We start from the raw sequence: 27,854 nt of genomic DNA on the forward strand, positions 1-27,854 counted from the left end.
GTGTCGTGTGTTTAAGCTAGAATTATTTTTGAAATCAATCAGATGTGCAGCGTTGAACGTAATATATCGTGTCATTTAATCACCTTTTTATATTTATCTGTAAACCGTGTAAATCAGACTACTTTTTGTAATGTGAATGAAACTGCGGTATTAAGTTTCGGCAAATATTGAAGGTAACAGAAAGGTAAATGATTGCATTGCTGTAATTAAACGGTTATTTCTAATAAGTCACAACTATAATAAGCTACATTCAAATAGTGCAATTGTATTTGTAATAGGTTACTGTTTTTCTATTACGCGTAAAATTAGACGTATGCACAGATGCAACATGGCTTCAACACGTCAGTTCTCACAAGTTGACGTGCCACCATCTGCGAAAGAGTAATCGATGTTGAAAAGTGTGATGATTGTCGTCAAGAGGAAGTTATTTTACAACGCGTGCATCGTTGCAAAACGTTTCCTATAATATTAGTGAGTTCTAAGCAACGCTTCAATGTGTCAGTAGGGTTATGAATGATGTACCTTCCAACTAAAGGTTGGTAGATAAATAGAAAGAAATAAAAGCCCATTTGAAACAAGCAAAAGCTTTTTGAGTGAAGAAAATTTGCTCTTGTTCACTATTAGAAGCCTGAATCAATAACTCTTCCTGGTAGTATCAGAATCTTTCTCGTTTTCCAGAAATTAATATATTTTGAATAATTTTGCTAAAAGCAGGTTGTGCCAATTTTTCCGGCGTTAAGTTTCCTGTGCTGCAGTCATAAAGCTTTGACAACATGCCAAGGATTCTGCAGCTGAGTCATTGTAAAACAAATGATGAGTTGGACATATATGACGTTCTGTGAGTGAAACATTCCTATTCATCTGCGTCGAAATGTTTTATAAAGGGCAGGAAAGTAGTATGAACTCGTTTCAAACACAGTAAGCTGCCGATCGGACGAAGCTTCGCATTGGGGGTTTGCAAGCATCGCGAACCGTGAAAGAAAGCGACATGCTTATAGGGGCACCCGCAGCCATACTTCTCCTTATTTTCTCTGATCTTATGATTCATACAGCTGGATTGGATATCAAGCAGGTCAGTTAATATTCGCGGGGCATTTTAATATATCTATACTAGACCTCATACAGCTCATTTGGATGTCAAACACACCAGTAAACATATCGGAGTGTTTATATGCCTTCTGAAGTTTTGATGCGCGAATTGTCATCACCGATATTACAAGCATGCTCTTCAGCTGTCCTTTCATACTAATTTATGTCAGTGTTAGGTTGAAATTTGTAAGCTTTGATAGGTAAAAATGATAGACATGAACAATCGAATTCATGCCACCATTCAGCTCATAGGCGTACCACACTGGAGCTAATATTACGTGTCCTTGATGCTTCTTTCTGTCCGAGTTTTATCCTTGTACCAATAAGCAGACTTTTGAAAAGTTTTACAAAAACACAAAGTCATGAAATGTCCCGGATAACATTACGAATGATTTATGAAAAATAAATGAAGAATTTACTAAGAACAGTTACTTTATTCTACAGAGTATAAAGTAGTGCTTTTCATTAAATTCAAAAATTAAAAATAAATGGGGTAGTCTACATACTTCACATGTTTTATTCTATCACACTATAACGGCTGTCATTTACTTCTAGGAAATTTGCACCTTCCTCTATCTTGTACGGCATGACAACGCAGACAATGAAAATTTACTCAGAGTACACGAGGCTACTCGTTTTATTACTGATACATACCTTTGGCTATGAGCCTGGTTTTATAGCACTTGTGAAAATCGGTGGTTTAGGCTGCTCATCTACGGACTAGAATCGCATACATCGAGTGTTGTCGTCCAGCGAGGCCTGTTTGCTTCCACTGAATTCTCGCAATACACATACTACATTCTGACAGCTCCACTTTAATGTAGCTCTGCATTGCCACATATGATTGCACCAACAAAGTGCTCTTGAGAAGCAGCGTTTTCTTCATTAGAGTCATACACAGTTCAATAGAGATCTGCGCTTAAGCACGAGTGTAAATTTTGTAAAATAATATAAAGGCATTACTTCAGTTTACATGTGTGGTAGGTCTGTGTAAGCCCAGTTGCACTCAGTTTCTCGTGCCCTCCCATCCCCCCTAAGAACATAGTCAATATCATAAAGAAATGCCAGGCTGAAAAAATCAAACATTGTTTTGCTCACTCAGTTGAGCCTGAGTGAGATTAGCGAGAGATACAGTTAATCCTATTGTTTAGGTTGGTTTTCTGTGTCAGTACATTGCTCGAGGCGTGCGGCTCGTTCTTGCTGATTAACCTTGGCTCACTCCTTGCTCTTTATTTTACTTCGACAAATAAACCTAAATTAACCCTCTTGTACTGACCTTTGTAGCTGCCGACAAATCCCACCATGTTTCTCCTATGTAGTCGCAGCGCGGTTTTACCAGTTCTTCTTTTGAGGTCATGCCTGATGTTGTGGTCAGCGGTGTTGCCAGCAGCGGGGGTTGCTCGAAAATAGTCCAGCTGGAGGTTCAGCGAACAGTCACAGCGAAACGGTGATAAAAAACGAGCGTAGTTCTAGCTACGAAAATTATGTACTATCTCCCCGAAAAGAACTTGATGGGATACGAATACTATAGTAGAACTCACTGATGGGCTAGTTGGTGCATGTCTTGAATAAATATTCAACATCGGGCCGAAAACACAACCACACACAAAAAAAACACAGACACCCCGGGCACTCACTTACACTCACTTACTTACTGTTTATTCCTCGAGAAAACAGGCTAATATAAACCACATCTTTGTCGACACATGCGCAACGTGATCAGCCCTTCCCATGCCTATTCACACTATCCGACGCATGCCCTCCAGATAACGTGTTTCTGACTAATACAGGTTCAGTGACATTTCGCTAACACACTTATTACCCCGTTTCTTTATGTGATATGCCTCCAAAACTTCCCATGCTAACTCGTTTTTACTTCTTCCCAGAATCCCAATATGTGTGAAGTCTGGTGTGCACTCACAAGCTGTAACATGAGAGCTCAGATGCGCACCGTCCTTATTCTTTACTCTGAGAGCATGTTCCCTCACTCGATTATTGACGCAGCACTCCATGTGGCCAACATAGCTATTCCCGTCCAATAGGGATATTTCATAAACCACCTAAATAGCACACTTCGTGAACGGCCACGCGTGCTTCTTTTTGCAGCCTTGCGGCGGTTGGGTATCACTTTCATTGATGCGAGGGCTCAACTTCGCCAGATTGTTTGGGGCGGTCAACACCAGCGGTACAACATGCCGACTCGCCACCTTCTTTAGGTTGTGTGAAAGCTTAGGAACATAATGTACCACTTCAAGCCGTTTTTATTCTTTTTTATTCTGATATTTGATGGGATACGAAGCCGCAACTGTGCGCACGCCATCGACCCGGCTGATACGGGCATCGACATTGGTGCTGGAAGAACGGTTTGAAAGAAAACTTGATGTAGCCTTTTACTCGAGTTAATATTTCTTATAAACGCTGACATGGGAGCCGGGTTGAGTTTCGTGTAAGCCCCGCTGCGGTGGTCTAGTTGCTAAGGTACTCGGTTGCTGACCCGCAGGTCGCGGGAGCAAACCCCGGCTGCGGCGGCTGCAATTTCGATGGAGGCGGAAACATTGTTGGCCCCTGTGCTCAGATTTGGGTGCACGTTAAAGCACTTCAGGTGGTGGAAATTTCCGGAGCCCTCCACAACGGTGTCTCTCATAATCATATGGTGGTTTTGGGACATTAAACCCCGCATATCAATCAATCAATGGGTTTCGCGTAAGTTTCAACGCAGAAAAACTGTTCGCTCGATTTGCGCCCAAACATGGCAAGAACGTGAAGCGAGTAAGAGGACATGGGTCGAGCGGCGACAAGCTAGGAAGAGCGTGACGTCAAAGTAGGCGCACTGCGAGAAAAGGCATGACCTAATTAGCACTATCCCAACCCCTGCGGCAAGTGGAGCGTGGTGCAAACGGAGGGACAGCGTTACACAGGCAAGACAAAGAGCCACCTCGCATCAAATAAATTTGCACTACACAGTGCCTTGCCGAGTGCTTCCAAAACGTTGGAGGGAGCTTGAACTGCAATTTCAGTATTAGAATAGGCTGGCATACTTGGGTACCATTCCTTCAGATTTCTCAATTGGTAGTCAGACTTTCATCTTGCTTGGACACCTCTACATTGGAGCGACTAAGTGCACGCCAGTGCGTGTGTTATCACCCGCGAATAACTATCCTTGAATGGTTGCTGATATGCATGACAAATATACGAAAACAACCTATATTAACCCTCAAGTAACTTGACTTTGAAGAGCACTCTTGGTGCTGTTGTCACGTTTTGATGCAGGTGAAAAGCGGAGGCCCATGTACCATGCAATGCTAGTGCATATTAAAGAATGGCATATGGTCGAATTTGCGGAGTCCTGCATTAGGTTTTCTTTCCTAATCATATAGTGGCTTCGGGACGAAAAAAAATATATAATATTCAATTTGTTATTGTTACACACCAGTTGCATCGAGATTACAGCAGAAATAAGCTAGACTGGCGCGAGCTCATCTGTATCTCTGGCACTGCTCGCTGAACCAGATGTTGATATATGTTTATGACTACTCTTTTCAGTCGGTCCTCTCTTCGTAACATATTTGGTAGAGGGGCTATGGTTATTGTAATAGCATCAGTAGTATACTAGTTTCAAACGCGCTCCATGTAATTACGTTTTGCCAACGAACAATACAGCAAGAGGTTTACCTGCGGCTTTCTCTTAGGTTTCTTCAACATGTTATCACCAATTGTGTTAGCAATTTTCTTAGTGCTTGCGAACTACTCTCTATTTCAACTTGGGGATAGGATTAGTCAAGCAACGATTACTCAGATAACTACAGTTGTTCATTAACTTGCTTAGATATTCAGGCCAGATAGGCTGAATATATTTTAGATTTCAGAAAAAATATTCGATCTTGTTGATCACGCAAATCTAATGTAATAATTTGAAGAATCCTCCGCGCTTGTCTTATCACACGCTGTCGCTTATGAGCCGCGTCCGCGCTTATGAGTCCTTGGAGCAGCCACGCCGAAACGGCCCGCCACCCGAGCCAAGCGTGAGCAACTCACGTGGAAGGAACGAAATATTTATTTTCTTTTTTGAAAAAAGAAAACTCTACATTCTTACATTTACATTACAGTTAGGTGTGATAATTTTCTCTATACTCTTTGGGACACTTCTGTTAGTTATATCTCAATAATATCGTGTTAAACGCGGGAAAACGAGTACTTAAGTATACACTTTTTTGCCTAATTCATTTACAATCCAGGATGTCGTACTGGCAGACTTCGTGCGTTTAGGTTGTATACGAGAAACTACTTAAGGGCTTGTTTTTCTGAGTTTCCCACAATACTACTAAGATATAAGAAATAACATTGCCAAGGAAGGTATAAGGGAAGATATTAGACCTAATTGTAAAGTGAATTCAAAGAAAGAGAAGAACACATTTTTTTCTTCACAAAAAAAATTAATTTTTCGTCCTTTTCCAGTTCTTTGCCCACGCTTGGCTCAGGTGGGCTGACTATATATACATATATACTCTTGAGATTTAACAGACAATATTGCCAAGAAATGTATAGGCGGAGTTATTAGACCTATTTTTGTTTATATGTGAAGAAAGAAAATTGCGTGAAAAGAAAACTTGCCGTGAGTAGGACCCTAACCTGTGACTACTAAACAGCGCATTCGATGCTCTGCCAAGTGAGGTACTACGGCGGGCAATTTCCAGCAACGTTTTGGGGATATATGTGAGCTGAACGTGGGTGTGTCAGTCTGCACCATTAGTAGCCACGGCGGCGAGTGTGGCGCACTGTTTATGAGCGTGTTTGGCGTCACGTAGCACGTGAACGTATTACGAGCTGGCAGCTGACCAACAATCTTTTGTATACAATTTCAAGGCACCAAGACTGCCAGTATTAAAACGCAGTTAATTATTAAGGAAACAATTGTATACTTGAGTGCTCGTTTTTTAGTGATAGACACAATATTATTGAGATCTAACACACAATAATGCCAAGCAAAATATGAGGAAGTTACATTCTTTGCCTAACTCAATAATGAGGACTTCGTACAGGCAGCCTTGGTGCCTTTAGGTTGTGTACGAAGGATTTTTAGCCAGCTGCCAGGTCGTAAGAAGTTAGCAGGAGTTGTGACGCCCAAAAAGCTCGTAAAGAGTATGCCTCACTCACCGTCATGGCTACTAGTAGCGCTGGCTGACACGCCCATGTCTATTTCAGTTATGTACCCATTAAAGTGGCCGTGCGGATGGCCGCCGTGCTAGCTCGTACGATAGGGCTTTGTACGCGTTGTTTGAAGGTCATAGGTTTGGTTTCGGCCCACGGCAAGTTACCTTATACCCAATTTTCTTTGTTCACATTTACACAGTAAATAGGTCTGATAACTTCCCTTATACTTTCCTTGGCATTATTGTCAGATCTTATTATACTGTACCAAACACTAAAAACGAGCCCTTTAGTATGCATATATATATATATATATATATATATATGGTCACCAATACAGGCTCTGCAAGTATTACTTACATAGATGCTGGCAGGCTTGTATGTACCACTGTTCAAAAGAGGACGAAGATGAACTTGCAGAGAAAATGATAAAGTCGTATTGCCATTGATCGAATCAGTGTGATGTCCTTGTGTGCTATTATCTACAGGTTCCAGTTACGGTGTAACGTGACACTGCTGGAGGTGCGGGGTAATAGTCTATGCACTGTTACAAAGAGAAAGATCTCGGCCCCTTCATCGACGCCTTGGTAGAAACAGCCGACACTCGACGCAGTCGGCGGCAACTCGGCCTGCCACCCCAATTCTGTCCTCTTCCAGAAGGCTCCACAGCCAAGGCAAATGCGACAACTACAAGCCAGACAGAACAGACCACTACTACACCCATTTCATGACCACCAGCCTCTCGAACCCCCAAGCTCTTCCACGGGGAGCCCTAGGAAGACGTTGAATACTGGCTGGACCCATACGATCGAGTCACCGTCGCCAATGAGTGGGACGAGCACCGAAAACTGCGGTATGTCTATTCCTACCCGAAGGATTCAGCGCGTATTTGGTTTCAGAACCACGAGGCTGCCCTGACAACCTGGCCGGTGTTTTACCCTCAGCTGCGGAACACGTATGGTAGCGCCTACTGGAAAGAACAAGCAGAACGTCTTCTCAATTCTCACAATGAAAGACCAAATGAAAGCGGGGAAAGGACGAAACATCGTTGAGGCGATGTTTCGTCGTTTCCGTCGAGCTGATTCTGCAATGACGGAAGACAAAAATGTACGCTTTCTGAAGTGTGGTGTCAAGGAGCAGCTGTTTGCAGGACTTGTACGAAACTCAACAGCTACCGTGGCGGAATTCATTCTTGAAGTGACTACGATGGAGCGAATGCTAAGACAGCGGTCTTCCCAGTATGAGCGGTCCGACAAGGTTGCATGTCTGTCAGCACTTTTGGCAACACCACGAGCGTGAGAGTCCTTGCTGAGCTAGTTCATAGCATTGTACGCGATGAGCTGCAAAAGCTTCGCGCAGTGCATTCCCAGCTTCAAGTGGCTGCTCTGACAGACGTCGTCCGTGAAGAGGTGCGGCAGCTGGTATGACCATTAGCGGCGCCTTCAACCGAAGCTCCTCTGGTTACGTATGCGGAAGCTGTACGCACTCCTGCATCAGCAGCCAGTCATTTTCTCCTACCGACGAGCCTGCAGACGCCGCAACACTTCTCGGGCCTGCCCTACTATGAAAATCCACGACCAATTTGCATGCAGATGCCGCAGTACTTCTCGGGCCCGCCACACTATGAGTATTCACGACCTAATGTAAGGAAGTCTAGCGTGTGGCGCGCTTCCAACAATCGGACACTTTGCTACCACTGTGTTGAGCCAGGTCACTTGTACCGGGAGTGCTCGTACAGACAGATGGGCCTACCTGGATTTCGGCCAGACGCTTGTCGGCCAAGAGATGGCGAACGACCCCCCGCTATCGCAGAATACTTGGCAAGTCTACCGTCTTCAATCTTAAGCGACGCCAATCCCACTCTCCATCTCCTTGACGTCCTCGAATCAATACTCTACTATCGCCGATGTTGTTGCGGTACAATCCACTAGGCCCCCAACTGTACGCCTGGAAACTAAGATCAGCAGCCTCCAGGGGTGGGACCGCTGTTACGTTATCGTCAAAACAGCCTTCTCCGACCAACCTGTCGACCTTCGACGATTCCTTTCAGCCGACACCTCTCAATGCCGACGAACCCGTTTCTACCGACATTGCCGTTGTTGTTGACAACCGTCCAGTAACTGCTCTTGTCGACACCGTCGCCGGCTACTTAGTTATAAGTGCTGAACGTGTGTCTGAACTCAAGAAAGTTACGACTCCTCGGGGGCATAGACCAAACCTTCGGACAGCTGGTGGTCATCTCTTTACACCTATCGGGAGATGCACCGCTAGGCTGCAAATCTTTGAGCCGACATTCATTGCTTTTTTTCCTTGTGCTTCCCGAATGCTCCCAGAATTTATCCTTGGCATAGATGTCCTTCTTGAGCAGGGCACTGTTATAAATCTTCGTAGCTGCCTCGTAACGTTTACTGACGACCTGAGGTCCTCAGACTAAAGATACCGATCCGCAGAAGAGTGCGCTTAGAATTGTCGACGACGCCATAACACTTCCGCCACGCATTATTATGTTTGTAACTGTACAGGGCGACTTAGATTACGACAGTAGTGGTTTCGCTGAAGCCAACCATGTGGTGCTCTTGTATCAGCAAATCTGCGTTGCCCGCGGCATAATTCTATTTAAAGGCAGGACGACTGAGTTGTTGGTCACCAATTTTAGTGGACCATATCAACATTTGGCCAAGCGAACAATTATCGCTCATTTTGAGTTCATTGATGATAAAGCATGTACGACAATGGATAAAGCAGGAACGACAAGCATGTAAGCCTGCCCCAAATTCTGCAGCCGTTGAAAGTGACACCGCGGTAGCCGTTACATTGGATGTCAATAGGAAGCTGTCATGTGCGCAGAAAGATCCCGTCTGCTGCATCCTCCGCATGTTTATTGACTGTTTCGCCACTAAATCCAAGATAAAGAAAACGCCAACCATGAAGCACTACATAGTCACCGACCATGTTGAACGACCTATACGTCAGCCCGCCTACCGAGTATCACAAAAGAAACAAGAGGCAATACGTCCTCAAGTAAAGCAGATGCTCGAAGATGGCGTAATCCAACCCTCGAACAGTCCATAGTGGTCCACGTCGTACTAGCAAAGAAGAGGGACGGCACTCGTCACTTTTGCTTCAATTACCGCAAACTCAACAAAGTGACAAAGAGAGACATTTATCCTCTTCCGCGCATCGACGACTTACCAGACAACCTCCGACGTGCCCGATACTTCTTCTATATAGGTTTACGCAGCAGCTACTGGCAGATTGAAGTTGAAGAACCCGACCGAAAAAAACGGCATTTTTAACGCCTGATGGTGTACAAATTCAAGGTGCTGCCCTTCAGTCTGTGTTCTACTCCTGCGACATCCCAGAGTATAATGGATACAGCGTTCTTTGGTCTCAAGTTGGAAGCATGCCTTGTTTACTTAGACGACGTCATTCTCTTCTTTTGAACGTTTGAGCAGCACTTGCAGCGACTTGGATCTGTGTTTCCTGCAATTCGCACAGCAGGCCCATCACCGAAACCAGAAAATTGTCATTTTAGTTACAACGAATTAAAGTTTCATGGCCAATTTGTTGGCCACGATGGTATTCGACCGAACCCAGAGAAAACATTGGCTGTCATAAATTTTCAACTACCTGCCAGCAAACGTGATGTGCGTCGATTTTTAGGCCTGTGCGCATACTACAGACGTTTTCTGCGGAATTTCGCTAACATTGCCAAAACCTACACTCGTCTGACAAAAGAAAATTTTTTTTTGTGTGGCGTCCTGAGCAAAGACGCACTTTCTACGGGCTCCAGCAGTGTCTCCAGGCTAAGCATTACTCGGACACTACGATGAAGGTGCCGACAGTGAGCTACACACAAACGCCAGTAACATCAGCCTTCGTGCAGTCATCGTCCAGTGGCAAGAGGGCGTCGAACATATTATTGCCTATGCGAGCCGGATTTCATCATCTGCGGAGGCGAATTACACTACCACTGAAAAGAAGTGCCTAGCTGTTGTCTGGACAATAGCTAAATTCAGACCGTGCCTACATGGTCGCCCGTTCACAGTCATTACCAATCATCATGCACACTGCTGGTTGACGAACCTTATAGACCTTTCTGGACGTCTGGCCAGGTGGAGCTTACGCCTTCGGGAATTCGATTTGACAGTCGTGGACAAGCCTGGTCGGAAGCATACTGACGCGGATTGCCTTTCCCGAGCTCCTCTTACGACAGCATCAGGTGATCACGATCTTGACGGCCATTTTCTCTGCGCCGTTTGTGCATCCAACTTGGCTGAACAGCAGAAGAACGATTCCGAGCTTCGACAATTGAATAAATATATTGGAGGCCGCACGCCACATCCACCACCATAATTCACCCGCTCGCACTGTTCTGCGTTCGCAGAACTATCCTCTTTAATAGAAACTTCGACCTCTACGCGACTGAGTACTTGCTCGTCGTGCCACCAGCGTTACGAGCCGATGTCTTATCCGCCTGTCATGATGCGCCTTCCTCAGGCCACTTAGGACTCGTGTAACTTGTCCCGCATTCACCATCACTACTACTGGCCTAAGCTCAATCGGGACGTGAAGCATTACGTGAAAACGGGTCACGAGTGCCAGCGCCGTAAAGTCCCACATCAGAGCCCAGCTAGCACATTGAAGGCCGTTGCTCCTCTGACAAAACTGTTCCAACCAATTGGCATAGATCTGCTTGGACCTTTACCAAGTCTCGTGACGGCAACCACTGGATTGTAGTCGCCACTGATTAGATGACGCGCTACTGCGAAACAAATGCATTGCAACTTGGCACCGCCAATGAGACCACCCACTTTTTAGGAAGAACATTGTCCTCCGACATAGAGCACCAGCTGTTCTCATAACTGATCGTGGCACAGCTTTTACTGCCCGGATGATACAAGACGTCAAGCAGCTTAGAGGCAAAGTACATCGAAAAACTACTGCATACCACCCACAAAGCAACAGCCTTACAGAGAGACTAAACAAGACGATCACCGAAATGCTCTCCACGTATGTTGACTAAGACCACAAAAACTGGGATGAAATCCTCCCTTACGTCACGTTCTCTTATAACATGGCTTAGCAAGAAACAACTGCATTCACACCATTCCGGTTACTTCACGGCATGGAGGTCACTACAATGCTTGATGCCATGTTTCTACCGGACAGCCACCAGATTAGTGTCAAGACGAACGAATTTATCAGACTGGCAGACGCAACTCATAAGCTTGCAGTCGAATCAATCCATAAGCGACAACGCATCGACTCGCTGCGGTACAATGCTCGTCACAATGCATCTTACCAACCCGCAGAGCAAGTATGGTTGTGGGCTCCCATTCGACAACAGGGCCGGTCGGAAAAGTTCTTACACCGCTATTTTGGTCGCTATAGAGTTCTCCGTCTTCTTAGTGAAGTGAACTACAACGTTCTTGAAGAAAACATGGCTCGTCAATCCCGCCGTTCACAACAGCCACACCTTTTCCATGTTTCAAGAATGAAACCGCTTTACCAACGCTGACTATTCGTCAAACTCTCTTAAGTAGTTCTACAGTGATTGTGAAGACCCCCTTGTGTACTGCTTATCGTATGTGTTTTCTTTCATCTGGTAATTATGGTGTGACACCGGGACGATATTTTTTGGAAAGGGGGGTAATGTCACTAGTACAAGTTCTGCAAGTTTGGAAGATTTTGAAACTTCCAAATTCATAAAATATCAAATATGGCGCTTCATTGCGTTACACTACAGATTATTTACAATTCAACCGTCAAATTTGTCTTGTTGCATCTTTATGTTATGACTCGTAAATGGATTAGTTTTAAAATGTTATTAAACAAGAAATTCATGAAAACTATCCGGTTCTTGGCCAATCCTCCATTGTGGGTATGCGCCACATCGTCAAGGATCTTGACTTGACTTGATAAAGTCGTTTTGCCGTTGATCGAATCAGTCTGTCCTCCTTGTGTGCTATTATCTACAGGTTGCAGTTACGGTGTAACGTGACAACACACACACACACACACACACACACACACACACACAAACACATACACACACACACACACACACACACACACAAACACACACATATATATATATATATATATATATATATATATATATATATATATATATGTAAAGCTAATTCGATTGTTCAATGACCAGATCTATTCTAGTTTCATGATATTGAAGCGGGCTATTAATGGGGCTACTTAAAAGCAATTTTTCTCGTGCTTCAAAAAACAGTCATATTTTTAGCATGCAAGAAAGAAAAAAATTCCCTAAAACGTGGCAGTTTTCATTAGGTTTTTTACTCGAATGCTGAAACATCTTCTTAGAGTTGTAGTTCGAAGAATTGTACAGCTTCTACTACGGTAATTTAGTATTTACTGTACCCTGTGACTGCCAAACAAGTCGCGCGTTTATTCCCGACCACAGCGTTTGCAGTGCCGTGTACAGTTCGAAGTCTGTGCGCGTTGGCGAACACCAGATGAACCTAGTTTCGGGAGCCTTTTACTGTGGTGTGCCTCGTGGCCTTATAGTGGTTTTTGTACGTAGAGAAGCAGAGTTTTTAAAGGTCCGGAAAGTGTGTGATTTTCGAAAGCTCCATATGTTTGTTTTTGTAGCAATGCTTTTGGCTAAGACGAAGAACTCTTGCATACCGGTGATACACGTGGCAGAACTACTTTTTCTACTTTGAAAACATTTTGCATGACAATAGGTAACCAATTATTTTTGTATATTATTTCTGAAAGAAACAAAAATCACTTAAATATTGCGAAATGTATAAAAGAATTAGTTTTTGGTGACTAAAAACAGGTAGTAGTTGTTCAGCAGAAGTTGCTGTACATTGCAAGGGAATATAGCATTAAAATACACAAAGAGCGAAAAATTTGAAAGCAAATCTTTTTTCTGTAAGGTAAAACTGAGAAGTGTCTTTATGCAGAGAATTTGTGTGAAAGTTGTAAAACAAACTTAAAATAAAATTTTATTACACAGAAAAGTTCAAAACAAAAAGTATGGTTTGACACAAAAATACATGGCTTTAAAAAAATTTGTTCTTTAAAAAAAAATTTTTACAGTGCACAGTGTCATGGTCATAAAAGTAACAAATAATGACAAAGTTCGTGCGTACAATGTCACGACCACAGCAACTCGAATTTATTGTGAAGCTTAAAAACGAACTTTAAAGTGAATTTCACGACTGCGCTCTTGCTTGGCAAGGTCGGCGGGCTGTGCAGATGTATTTCACTTCTACTCAGGCTGCACTGTGTCAAACAATCTGTATAGATCAGCAAAGGGTGAATGTTGGTCATCAAATACCTTCCCCAAGGTTTTTATAAAATGGCCATGGTGGAGATAAGATCACATCTGCAAGGACAGTTCTGTCTCCCTTCTTTTATACAACTGGTCGTTTTCCAAACGGCGTTTTACTTGTAAATACATCGGCTGTACCGCACATGGAAAAAATATTACCTACGACACTCAGGTAAACACCTAAACATATTTGCATGGTCTTATTTGTGGTTCTAGCGCATCTAGGAATTTACTGCTGTTTAGTTTTTTCACCATTACTCTTCGGGATCAAGATATATGAAAATATCATAGCTGAGAAAATAAAAGGGTAGGGAACCAATTACAATTACAGTGGCTTGAAATCTGTTCTGTGATTGACGCATTAAGCTGCCATTTTATTCCGATAGCGTCAAATAAATATTTTCTTAGCCCACTTTATCAGAGCTGTTTAAGTTTTTTAGCTTCAAAAGTCTCTTTTCAATGTTATTATCATTGTTTTGTGTTCCTCTTAAGCATAGCAATTCTGTATTGACACGCAGTCCTTCTATTTTTGAATTTCCTTGATTATGCGAGCATAAGAAGGATACAGGAAGGAAAGTTGCGCAAATTCGAAGTCGTGATATTAGTGGCTGCAGCATGAACAGGTATGTAAAGCATGCAGGACCTTTGATATGTTGTTATGGTGACCAAGAATAGAAAGACCAGAAATATCCTGGAAGTGATGGTAAAAACAAAGTCGCTAGAACGCTTAACATCACGAATGACAGATCCTGACTACCGGGGGGGGGGGGGGGCGCAGACGAGATGGCGCCACCACTGCACCACGCAAAAGACGAATTGTTCCTTCGAACGGCATTGTCCGCCATACTCGTCCCTACGTATCTGCAGAAAAAACAACCGCACTGAACTCGGACAATATACGGAAAGAATACCATTTTCCATTAAAACAAGGCAGTCAATAAAGTGCGGAAAAAGGTAGCGCGATTGTCCGTACGCGTTCTCGAGTCTGACTAATCAGAACACAATCATTCCAAAAAACTCTACATGCTGATTGATTGATTTGTGGTGTTTAACGTCCCGAAACCACCATACTACTATGAAAGACGCCGTAGTAGAGAGCTCCGGAAATGTCGACCGCCTGGTATTCTTTAACGTGCATCCAAATCTGAGTACACGGGCCCACAATATTTCCGCCTCCATTGGAAGTGCAGCCGCCACAGCCGGGATTTGATCCCGCAACCGGCGGGTTAGCAGCCGAGTACCTTAGCCACTAGTCCACCGTGGCGCGGCAGAAAACCTTGCATGCTTCCCACAAACAGTGGAAAACCGGTCAACGGGAATCGCTAGGTGCTCCTGCGGTTGGTCCGCGATTTCGAAGCAGAGTTTCGTGCAGGATTTGGAGTAGGACCGATAAGTACACATGACCAACACTTTATTTGTAGATTAGCACACTTTAGGTGTATCCTACAGGATAAGCATTGTGCAGTGAAAACTTCCTTCATCGTAGTACTGTGCAGTGTGGCAGTCTGATTTCACTAGACAAAGACCGCACTTTTTTGACAGCCATGAAAACTGCACGCAATGAAAGTTTGTTACCAAAAAATATCTAAATGTTCATACTCTTATACAATTTTTTACCATGATTGATTGATTGCTGGTTCTAGTAGGTTGGTGGTGGCTGTTATTGGTTTATAGTGGCATTAGTACTCTGACGATCGAGAAGTGGTGATAAACCGAGGTGCGAAATCCGATGCATGCCAACTCGTGCTCCAACTTTCGTAGAAACGAAATAGCAGCAGTTTTTATAGCACTTTTATTTTGCCTAGGATTACAGAATCGTGCATTTGTACTTGAAATGATATCCTGATAGCTTGACGTGGCTTCGAGCCAAACAAAACAAATTATTTATATACATTTTAATTATGATTTTTTTAATGTTTCAGTTCGTCCGCCGGCGTGAGCGAATATGGACGTACAAGACGACTCGTAGAGACGATGTTAACTGCGAAGTAGATAAACTTCTTTATTTTACAACACTGTCCGTTACAGTAAAAAAATGTGTGCTCCTGAGAAATCGTAGGTAAGCTTTGTGTTCTTGCTACCTGTCCTCTGCTTGTCTCATATGTTTCTTGTTTGCAGATCTGAACTTCAAACGACTGGAGTATTTGATACAGACCACACGGAGCGCATGACTACAATACACAGAGGTGGGTATAAATAATACCATTGGAAAGTTACTGGCGATATATCCATATGCCACAAATGGTCTTACACCAAGTGAAATTAACGTTTTTGTACAAGTGACCAATAAACTCGTTTTTTCTTCTGAATTGGATGTTCTACAGAGCTTTCAGTAAGCTGTGCGCTTGCAGCTTGATATGTTCGGTTTCTCAGCCAATTGTAGACGAAGAAAAAACAGGCATTCGTACCCCAGAAAAGACAGCTTCATGCTGTCGTGGACATAGGCGTTAATCAACGTGCGTATTGCTTTACTGTGCATGAGGACCTAACTAGAGAGACGATTCTTCCTACGCATGTATCGTAGACTCTAATCGCTTGGCGAATGTACTTTCACAGGAAACCTTAGGCAGATCTTTGGAAACGCCTCTTAGTTCATTACACCAACTAGCTCATAACTTCTCGCCCTTGGCGCAGAGTACTATTCGTACTGCACAACGCAATACAAAGCACGAAGTAAAAAGTAAGAAAAAAAAGTAGACTATGAAGCCTCGCCCCAATGTAAAGTAAAATATTTACAGGGAAAAAGCACAGATCTCCAATTACTTGTGAATTTCTGAAAATAACTGACATTTCAGTCTCTTATAACTTTACTAAGCAAACATTGGCTGAACGCAAGGTGCTTTGGAACTCTGCTGCAAAGAAAGAGGAGGAAGCACGTCTTTTTTGAATATGACAAAATATCTTATATTAATCAACCTTTTTATTGAGACTTCCCAAAAGACCACAGAGTCGTGGTTAAACGCTGTCCATATCCGTCAGTGCGGAGAGGTAATGAGAGAAAGTGTGTGCCTGACAAAAAATACTGCATCAATTTATTCAGTTTAACTGCTGGAATCCTGGTGAATAAAACTAGCAACCTGGAATATATCTTAAGCCAATATCACCCACGCATTGTCACATTTACCGAGACGTGACTAAATTATAATATTCGAGACAATGAGTTAGTGCGACCTGGTTACAAGATTATGCTCAATGACCATGAATGTCGAGAAAGTCGCGTTTTTATTGCTATCAAATTCTGTGTGGAAGGCATTCATTTTCTCAATCCAAGACCATGAGGACGTATGGGGTAACGTCGAGATTAATAATGCTTTTGTTTTCTCAGTGTTATCTACAGAGTGCCTAAGAATTCAGCTTTGTATTTACAAGATATCAAGATACCAATACGTTGAATGGAATTCTTTTCGCTGCAGGTTTAGCGAGACTTCACAATAGATTGGTTTATAACGAAGTTATTCGGGAGAGGAACTTATTCATGTCTACTATGTATTAGGCGCGCTTTGCGTACTTACGATACATGTCGACGACACTGCTATGTTTAGGCTAACGACTATACTCCGACTTAACGTGAGAAGTCAGGCTCAACGACAGAGGTTCGTTTTGCTCAGGCAAAAGGAGCGCTTGGGTATGGTGTCATTAGTATGGTAATCAGCGTCTTTTCTCTAAGTCTGGCGGAGTCGACCACAGCCATGGAATACAAGTGCGTAGGTCACATAAACGAACATTCAACCTCAACTACGAACTTATCAGAGTACTTACATGAAATACGCTGTTATCATTTATAGTAGTCGACAGCAGCCAAGAGCCAAATAATCTTATGCAAGGATGAATCAACACCAACAATTAGCTAACTGTATTGGACGTGAAGCGAACACGTACAGGTGGTAGCATGTGCGAGCCAGTACTAAACAGCACCGCGAAAATATTAGGCAGTTGTCGAGAGTTAACCCGCATTAGCGAAGAGTTAGTTGCTACGGGCTGGTAAACAACAACCATAAACAACAAATAATCGACAACCATGATCAGGCTACACTAAGTGGCAGAGCTCACTTTAGCCTATGCTACTGAACGCTAGGCAACACCTTCTCAAATTTAGCTCTTGTTATCCAGTACAGGCCCAGATTTGGTAGGGTGCGCTTTCTTAACATGTAAGAACGAAAAAAATAAACTATCTCCTCGAAGTGAACGCTGATGGGATGTGAAGCAGAAGCGGTGCGCATGGCGTTGACCTGGTTGAAACGGGCGTCGACGCGGGTGCTGAAGAACGGTTTGAAGTGAAACTCGCTGTTGCATTTACTCGAGTAAACGTTAGTTTGAAATGCAAGGACACAAGCGAAGGACTGGATGTCGTGTAAGTTTCATCCCAAGTAAACGAGCCGAAAGAGTGATATTGTGTCGAGCGTTGCTGGTGGTGAAGAGGGTGAACCGGGAGAAAAGTTTGTTGCGAACAGACCGAGGGGTCGGCAGCTGCTGGAGTGAGGGAGAGAGTGACGTCAACGCGCTGCTGCGACTTGACCTACTTGGCACCAATCCAACAATTGTGGCTATTGAATTGGTGCGGGCGTATGGGACAGCGTTACACAGGATAGTGAAAGAGCTGCTTCGCAACTAAAAAAAAGATTAGGAGGGATCATAGGAGGTCCACAAGCCACCCGCTTCTGAAGCTGCTTACTCCTCGCATTTGTGGTAATTTTCCACTACGCTCCTGTTACATAGATTTTCTTTGTGAGTCGTCACCTGTTAATCCAAGCTCAAAGCAAATAACTTTTTGCGACAAATACAATCTATCACATAATGGCCAAAGCTCTAAGGTTGTCTGCTGAGCATTAAAGGCTCAGCAGAGAATCTCGAAGCAGCATCAGACGAAATTGGAGCATCTTGATGTGAAACGGCTTAAGAACTTCGTAAACGAACATCGCCTTTCCTTAAAACGCCACCTGTCCTTATACTTGAACGCAGCTGCAAGCCTTCCGGTTTGGCCCTATTCAAAACTTGACTAATAGGCACTTTTACGTGCCTATTAATAGGCACTTTTAATTTTTAATTTTAATTTTACGTGCCTAGACTAATAGGCACGTTTACGTGTTTCGTGATATGCATAGCTCTGTAAAAATTGTGCAAATGTTAATAATCTATTCTGTTTCATTTTTTTCAGGCATATTCACCGCAACTGAAACATTGCTCTTCCTGTCCCGGGACCACTCCTGCGCTGTTATTAAGGTCGAATCGCTTACAAATTGTGCGTGTTTTTCATTTATTTTTACGCTGTAAAAACACGGCTATTTATTTGCTGTAGTCTATTACAACTTATGAACAAATACAAATCCCACCTACAGCCAACACAGTCCAATCCATGCAAAATTTTCACGGCAGTTCCATTTATTTAAATTCACTCAATTCTGTGACGTCAATGCCTTTCGTTTTTTTTCAGGTAGCTCGTGTTTTTCTCTGGGCGTTCCTCCTTCGTATCACCAGTTTTCCTTAAAACTACAAAGTATTGTAAAGTGCCTTCACAGGTTATGACAGCACTTCTAAATATAAATGCGCGTTTTAGGAAAGAACAATGAATCACTGTTTCAATAGACATCCCTGGTGATAGGAATTCCCTTGGAAACATACCCTAATGAGGCCTCATGTTGGTTAAAAAACCACGTTCACATGTGTAATAAAGCAACCATCAAACGTCATACAATGTAAAATTCTTTCCGAGTGGATTATTGGGTGCTTCCACGTCGTTACAAAAAGCTGAAGCATCATTCTACAGCAGTTGCCACAGCATCAACCAACTGCACATAACGCCTTGTAATTTTTTGCGCATAGCACGCTTCTCCTAAAACTGCCGAAATATGGCAGCGTGTGTGCTTTTCCACTTCATGAAATTTAGGATAGTTTATAGAGTAGTGGGTGACATGCGAAGTTTACTTAAAGCAGTTTACCAAAGAAAGGTAAAAAAAATGACAGCTCCCACGTATTTAGGAATCGATGATATGCAAAGTCCAAACGGAGAAGGTCAATATGTCACTTTGAAATGAGGGCAATTTTGCAACATTGACGTAAATTATGACGTACATTACTTCCATGCCTTGATCATCATGTTTGGATGTGCCATTTACTTTCGTCGCCTGATCACGTCACGTAATACCTAATTTTGTATATGTGGAGCTAGTGGAACGGCCACGAGCACGCTATGAGCGTAGCGTGGTGTCATGTTTTACAAGACACTACGCTACGCTCATAGCGTGCTCGTGGTAATCTTGCCGTGGTAATCATAGTGGTAATCATAGCGTGGTAACCGTGGTAATCATAGCGTGCTCGTGATAATCTTGCCGTGCGTGTCATGTTTTACATGACACGCACGGCAAGATTATTATGTTTGGACGTGTAATTTACCTGCGTCGTCCATAAACGTCCCGTAATACAAATTTTGTATATGTGGAGTTAGATAATGGCCCGAGAGCGCGCTATGAGCATAGCCTGTAGTCATGTTTTACTCTACACGTATATTATGATTACATGCTTAGACGTGTCATTTACCTTTGTCGTCTGTTCACGTCACCCGATACCAAAATTGGTATATGTGGAGCTAGCTAAACTGCCACGAGGGCGCTAAGAGCGTAGCAGATAGTCATGTTTTACAGGGCACTGATAACCTTATTATCATGTTTGCATTAGTCATGCAGTTTTCATACGTTGACATCACATAACACTAAACTTGGTGTATATGATGCTAGCGATACGGCCGTGAGCGTATCAGGAACGTGGTATGAAGTCAGGTTCTTAAGTAGCACACATATCATGATCATCATGTTTGCACCAGTCATATACCTTCTTCATTCACTCACGTCCCGTATAACCAAATTTGGTATATATGACGCTAGCCAAATGACCGCGAGCGTACCTAGGGCGTGCCATGCTGTCATGACCTGTCATAACAAGAAAATCATGACATGCATGTGATCATTTCCACGTTATAGTCTGTCCCGTATCTTCACCATGTAGTCATCTTAAACCATACCAGTTTAGCGAAATTTCATGTGGAGGAAACCACCGCAAGAGCAGCAAGACGATGAAATGTATATCATTATACTCACGTTTTGTGTGTCGCAATTTTTATGTTATAACTATTAATACAATCATGTCATGCCATACCAAGTATCGATACCATTATCAAGACGGCCAAGGGAGCTAGAAGTCAAAGGCGGCTATAGATAGATAGATTCACAGATACGCTCGAAGTAGCCGACATTCGCAGAGAAATGCTTCGCATTTGAAAGGCAATAGAATGACCACTCTTCCTGTTTTCGCTGGGGCTGTGCTGCGCGTTGCGCAAACAACTGGCTGTCTTTACAGTGAATGCTGTTATTAGATCACAACTCGGGTCACACGCAGTTGTCCGCCCCCGCCGCTGATGTCCGCAACCACATCGCACGTAATGACACAGTTGGGCTCAAGCCCAAGTCTGCTTGGCTTGGTGCCAGCCCAGTACTCTACCACTGAGCTACACCGGTGCTTGGGAATTGTTGTCAAACTTGCCAAGGGCAGGCTTGAGATCGGAAAATCAATCCCATTAATACGACTTATAAGCGTTTTGCAACAGCGAAAGAACAACCAGTCATCGAACAATGCGATTAGCGCCACGAGTGGGCCGTCCAATCCTCCAAACAATCACAAAAGCTTGTTCTTGTTCCCCTATTACCTATAGCGCATACCCACTTTAGCCATATTTGCTCATCGTCGTCAGCAACTGCATGAAAAATTGGCAGAGCTCGTCAATTTAAAATAGCAAATTTCTTACGTGTTATTAGAATAAATTTATTCATGCCCATGTTTATGCCTTTTGAGCTTCTATTTTTGGCTTTGCCAGTTCGAAAGTCTGTGAGGCATTGCGAAATTATCTGAATGAAACGAAAAGACTTACAAACTAATGATAATCTCTGTGTCAACATAAGAAAAACTTCTTGGTTTTCTTCTTTTTTAAGTTAGCTTTTATTCTTGGTTATTATCTAATACTAATACAAAATATTTAGTGTAAGTACAGATCAGTGATTATCAAAATTTCATTCTAAAATTTGTTAAGTTTTGTGTTTGTAAGTTCCTTTACTCTAAAATCAAATAATACTTTATAAGACCACTCAATACCTAGCCGATCCCCCATAGTGGGTATGAGCTACAAGTGAAGGGCAACAAGCCCAAAAAGAAGTTCATTCCAAGTGTTTAGCGGATACCACGCTTCTCAAAAGAATGGCAGAAAATAGCATAGCGAGTGCTGGCCTACTACTCAAAAATTCATATTTAATACCATTGTGGGTATTAAATGTGCTCGCAGTGTGCTTACCAAGTGTGCTTACCAATGTGCTTACTAAGTGTGCTTGCAGTAGTTACTCAACGAGTATTTTGAAAAGGCTCTAAGAGGCCACTGTTTTTCCTTCACTATGACTGTGCTGCCTGCGCCTTCCGCGCAGGCCTGTTTTTTTTTTCAAGCACTGCCGAAGGTGTCTCACCGAAAAAGCTATAATTGAGGAGAATGATGGACCACTGCTAAACATGGAAGCTTGCCCAGCTGTCTGCTAGATTATGCTGGAAAGCTCAAGTCAGCTGGCGCAAATGCAAGGTGTGACTACAAAAACGAATGAAGCTTTATATTTAGACATTGCATATAAAATTGCGAACAAGTTTAGCCGTGACGGGACCAGTGTGGTGTACTATATTCACTTCGAAGTGTGAAAAGAGTAATTCACTGGACACAAAAAACACATTCACTTTAGGTTTGATCAACCAGACGACCAATGTAAAAAGCCTGCTTTGCTTACCATTCTCCAAACTGTCTAATCTGGTTAGTCTCTCTTACTAGAGCATGACCTATATACTTCCACAATGCGATTTTCACATGCGTTTTTAAGTAAATAATTGAGCTCGTGAAAGTACGGCCATTTGGTGCTGTAAGTGTCAACCAGTGCTTGTTCTTCCCCTTTTTAATGCTGTCTTAGCCTTTTGTTGTAACACGCCTTGCGTTTTTTTTATACTCCTTGTTATTGGTTTACTTTTTCAATATTGGTGGTAAATACGTGTGAGTGAAAATTAGGCAGATCCCACGTACAGTGGCAATCGATGATATGCGAAGCACGAATGGTGAAGCATGATAGGTCACTTTAAAATCTGCAAAAAGTTAAGAAGCGGAGGTAAAATATGCCGTACATGACTTCCATAACATGATTACCAGGTTTGGACGTTTCATTTATCTTCGTCATTTATTAACGTCACCGGATACCAACTTTGGTCCCTAAGAAGCTAGCTAAACGGCCGCGAGCGTGCCATGTGCGTAACATGCAGTTATATTTTACATGAAATCCAAATCGTAATTATCATATTTGGACGTGTCATTTACATTCACCGTCCATTCAGTCAATTGAATACCAAATTCCGTATATGTGGAACTCGTGAAATGGCCGCGAGAACGCTATGAGCGGAGCGTTTGGTCATATTTTACATAAAACGCATATTATCTTTATCAGGTTTGGACGTGTCATTCACTTCGTCGTTTATTGACTTTCCGTGATACCATATTTGGTACATGTGGAGCTAGCGCAATGGCGGTAAACGCGTCATGAAAGGCCCAACATACTCCAACACAACTTTGACGCACGCGCAGGCTGGTCGCAGCGACGCCACGCTAGCAAAACACGAGCACACTGTCGTATAACGCCAGGCGCGACCAGCGTTCGTCGGCGCGGCCCGGTGCCAACCGACCGGCGCGAAATGCCACACGCTGCATTTCGCGCCGATAGCGTTACTTAGACACCACCGCGTCTGCCTCTCACCAACGCCGGCTCACGTTGAAGTGTATTGGTGCCTTGAGTGTGGCGTGTAATAATGTTCTTGCATGACACGCATCTCATGATTATCATGTGTTCACCAGTCGCATACCTTCCTCATTCATTAACGCGACATAATATCGAAATTTGGCTTATGCCAGGGTACCAAAACGGCCGCGAGCGCATCTTGAGTTTGAGACGTAGTCTTGTTGTTACATGACACGCATGTCATGATCATCATGTTTTGACTTGTCGTTTATCTATGGCGTCTGTTCGCGTCACGTAATACCAAATTCGGTGCACATGAAGCTAGCGAAACGGCAGCGAGAGCATCATGAACGTAGCATGTAATAATGTTTTAGGAGCGAAGCTCCTTAAGGCGTGGGCTGTGCGTCCCCAGTATGTAGCCACCTCTCGTTCAGTTCTTGCAGTGTTCACTAGATGGCGGTACTTGTAGCTGGCGGCATTAAGTATTACGCTAGCCACCGCCCGATCTAAAGGGTACAGCCATATCCATCCGTCCATCCGTCCGTCCGTCCATCCGTCCATCCATCCATCCATCCATCCATCCATCCATCCATTCGTCCGTCCGTCCGTCCGTCCATCCATCCATCCATCCATCCATCCATCCATCCATCCATCCATCCATCCAAAAGATGCAAGCTGTTATAAACTAGACGGTGGTACGTGTAATTGATTATGAAAGATGCGAGGTGTTATAAAATAGGAATGATGCCACATATGGCGCATGTCATCGTTCGATATAGTGCGGCGACGTACGCTAGGGGGAGCGTTGCAATAAAATCGAGTGGGCAAAATGTACGGAGGATTCATGGTTTACCAGGTTTACCTCCGGAGCTTCGCCCACTCATCATCATTCACTTCGTGGATGTGGCGGCACTTTTTTACATGACACACATGTCATGATTTTGAGGTTACCGTATCTCGCATGTGTTTTCCATGCAGTCATGTCATACCATACCAGTTTTGCAACATATCATGTGAATCAAACCACCGCAAGAGAAGCAAGACCATGACATGTAAATCATGACATCTATGACATGCATGTCATGATTTTTATATTATGACTAGTCAGTCATGTTCATCATACAGTCGTGTTATATCATACGAAGTTTGGTATTTATACCAGTATTCAAACGGCCAGGACAGCTAAAAGTGGTAGGCGGCTGATAGATAGACGGATAGATAGATAGATAGACAGATAGATAGACGAATAGATAGATAGATAAATAGATAGATAGATAGATAGATAGATAGATAGATAGATAGATAGATACGCTGAAATTCGGGAAAGTTCGCCAAGAATTGCTTCGCATTTAAAAAGGGAAGACACTTTCTTCTTGATATTGGGAAAAAAGGTTATCTAAAGCTGTAGCGTGCTGTACGTGTTGCTTAAGTGTCTCCGGCCAGGCACTACGCGCCAACCGCTTAACTATCTGAACATGAACTCTGTATGTGTGATGTGCATAGGTGGTAAATCTCTTTTAATTTCAAAGGCTAAGCTCCTTCAGCCGAGAGTCGTGCGTCCTCGAAGAATGTAGTTGTAGAAGGTATGCACTTCTTGTTTAGTGCTTGGATCGTCCGCTGGATGGCTGTACTTGTGAATGACAAATATTTAATGAAAAGATGCGAGATGGCGGCATTTGAAAATATTTCAGTGCTCACTAGATGGACAGACAAACAGACCTACATACACACAAATGGGCATATGGACAGACGGACGGACATACAGACAGAGAGAAGAATGAACGAGCAGACGGACAGACCGACTGACGCACAGATCAACAGACAGACAAACGAACAAATGAATGGACGCGGCCAGCAGACGGACGATTCACGGTGGACCAATAAAACCATCCGAAAGTTCGCCCCACTCATCGTCATTCACTCTGTGAATATAGTATGGTATAGAAAACTTTGTTTAGGACCATTCGGGCGTGAACAAGCACGTTACGGGCCGCTCCCACGTCGCGACAGATAGACCTGACCTGTCCGCCACGCCGGGGGTCCGTCGGACTGCCCATGGCTGACTCCCTAAATTCGCGCTGCGTATCTCAGCATCCCCCTTTGACGACATAACGTCTTCCGCCAGTAACGTAAGGAACAGCCAGAGCTTATGATATAAGCTGGGAAAGTCTGTGGAAAGCGCGCATGTGCTTGACGTCGGAATTCCTGGGTTCATTTCAGGCATGAGTGCGGGATTGGGATTTGCCGTGACCAGCAGGTGTCTGAGCATCAGTGCCTGAGGCCTGTTCAGTTTACTGTGCGGTAGCAGACACTTTCGCCTGCTCAGATAAGATTTCTTGCCAAGTTCATTGTACGTCGTTATGGGATCTTTGTTGTCCATAACATCGTCGCCATGCTGTTCAAAAAAGGCGTGGTCGACGACTCCTCACGCAGCTCTGTGGGCTTTTCCGATGAGGTTAAATGAAGCGCCCTCGATCTTTCCCGTGTGAGCTGGGAGAAAGGCAATTGTGTGTTGTTGTACCTCCCTATTTCACAGAATCCGCGTGGCTGATTCCGAGATGGTGCCCCTACCGAATGCTGCAGATATTTATTTCCTTTCATCGCTAGGTCAGAGCGACGTTGCTATCTGTCAGATGAAGAAAACGCACGAATAAACCGCCTGTTTACGGCGCCTCTTCACCTGTACTTCCTTCTGTTTTTGCTTTTAATTTCTTTCTACAATTTCTCAGGAGCTGCTAACGAGCACTCTGCAAAGCGATTCATTTTGTTGCTTCCTGTATTCGTTTGCTTTTGTTGTTTTCTTTTGTTTGTTTTTTTATTACTTGTTCGCCCCTAAACTTGGTGGCTGGTCCTCTGCTACGCTTGGTGTCTTGTGCCATTTCCCCGACATTCTTCGAAGAAGGCTAGATTGGCCGCCGAAACTGCAGTACTCTCGCGTATATATATATATATATATATATATATATATATATATATATATATATATATATATATATATATATATATATATATATAAATATATATATGATATGTTATGTGCTTTATGTTTTATGTGTTTTATCTTTTATTTGTAAACAACGGGCTTGCGCATGGAAAAGATATCTTTTTACACGTGTATCAGGGGCCCGTCAAATCGTGTCACTTGCATTTATATATGCCCATATATTGCCTTTCATGTCAGTTTTCATTTTTTAGGTTAACGATATGCACATGTATATAAACAGCTCTCATGCCGTACACCGTATTCTGATGAAGGCTGGACCCGTGGCCGAAACGTCAATAAGATCACAAGATCACTTCATACGTGCGTATATTCGTACTGCGGATACATACATATATATATATATATATATATATATATATATATATATATATATATATATATATATATATATATATATATATATATATATATATATATAGAGAGAGAGAGAGAGAGAGAGAGAGAGAGAGAGAGAAGCGTTTGCGTCTTCTAGGGATCGTAACGCTGAAAAAGTGCCTGGGTGTTCATTTATGCCGTATTTTATCGTGTTAATTTTGTAGATAAGATAAGATTCCTGTTGTTCCCGTTCTCTGATTGTTCGAAAATTATTTTCTAATAGTTTAACCCTGATGTCATCAAAGCTGTGATATTTTAATGTGCTGTGTTTTGAAAGTGGAAGGCCTGGCAGGGATCGTACATGTGCCCGATGATTGTTGAATCTAATTCTAAATGTTGTGTCTGTCTAGCCCACCTATTGCTTGTTACATACCCCACATTCCAGGAGGTACATGACGTTGTCTGACTCACAGTCTAGTGGACCTCTTATCCTGTGGTTAAAATCTGAGTGGGTGCTTTTTGCCACTGTCGTAGTCTGCATGTGTTTTCATACCTTGCATCTGCTTTTTTTGCAAGGGTGACACCCTATTCGAGATTTCACGCCTATCTTAGAATTTATTAAATGATCCTTTATATTTATCGGCCGTCTGTATACCACACAAGGAGGAGAAGTGAAAAGTTTGGATAGTCGCACGCTCTGTTCTAATATGCTGAAGTGTTTTCTTGTAACCTTGTTTATGATTCTTGGGTTGCTCGTGAAAGTTATATATGTATATATATATATATATATATATATATATATATATATATATATATATATATATATATATATATATATATATATATATATATATATATATATATACATATACGAGAGCTACGCATGGCTTCACTGCAGTTTTCTTAATGTGTTTTTTTTTCTCTTTCTAGGGGACCAGTCCTACTACGATTTGCGCTTTACCACTACTTTTGCGCGTTTCGCACCCCGTCCAGACTGTCGTGTGTTTTTTGATCGCATTATAAGTCCTCAAGTCGCGCACCGTGTTTTCTTTCCCCGATGTATTCGGCTAATGAGCCAACCCAATCAAAAGTAGAATTTTGTCACATGAGTGTTTCGATTTTCCTGACTTTAAACTTAATGACTTTGATGTTCTGTTACCAATAAATTCCGCCGAATTTC

At 42.9% G+C, this 27,854-nt stretch overlaps 1 protein-coding gene across 1 annotated transcript; it reads left to right on the forward strand.

The window, feature by feature from the left end:
• The first annotated feature begins 931 nt into the window (after positions 1–931).
• Positions 932–27,854, forward strand: LOC142771391 (uncharacterized). Its single transcript, XM_075872869.1, has 5 exons — positions 932–1,072; positions 15,478–15,614; positions 15,674–15,741; positions 18,711–18,794; positions 27,605–27,854. The coding sequence occupies exons 1-5, from the start codon at positions 989–991 to the stop codon at positions 27,766–27,768; spliced, it is 537 nt and encodes a 178-aa protein (XP_075728984.1). The 5' UTR covers positions 932–988; the 3' UTR covers positions 27,769–27,854.

This window comes from Rhipicephalus microplus, chromosome 9 (assembly GCF_043290135.1).
Source record: "Rhipicephalus microplus isolate Deutch F79 chromosome 9, USDA_Rmic, whole genome shotgun sequence".
Classification (NCBI taxonomy): domain Eukaryota; kingdom Metazoa; phylum Arthropoda; class Arachnida; order Ixodida; family Ixodidae; genus Rhipicephalus; species Rhipicephalus microplus.

Excerpts from the sequence above, each read along its gene's own strand:
- LOC142771391 (XM_075872869.1), top strand. The coding sequence starts at position 989 with ATGCTTATAGGGGCACCCGCAGCCATACTTCTCCTTATTTTCTCTGAT. Across the intron at positions 15,615-15,673 it reads GTGCTCCTGAGAAATCGTAG|ATCTGAACTTCAAACGACTG; the intron begins GTAAGCTTTGTG and ends TCTTGTTTGCAG. Across the intron at positions 15,742-18,710 it reads CATGACTACAATACACAGAG|GCATATTCACCGCAACTGAA; the intron begins GTGGGTATAAAT and ends CATTTTTTTCAG.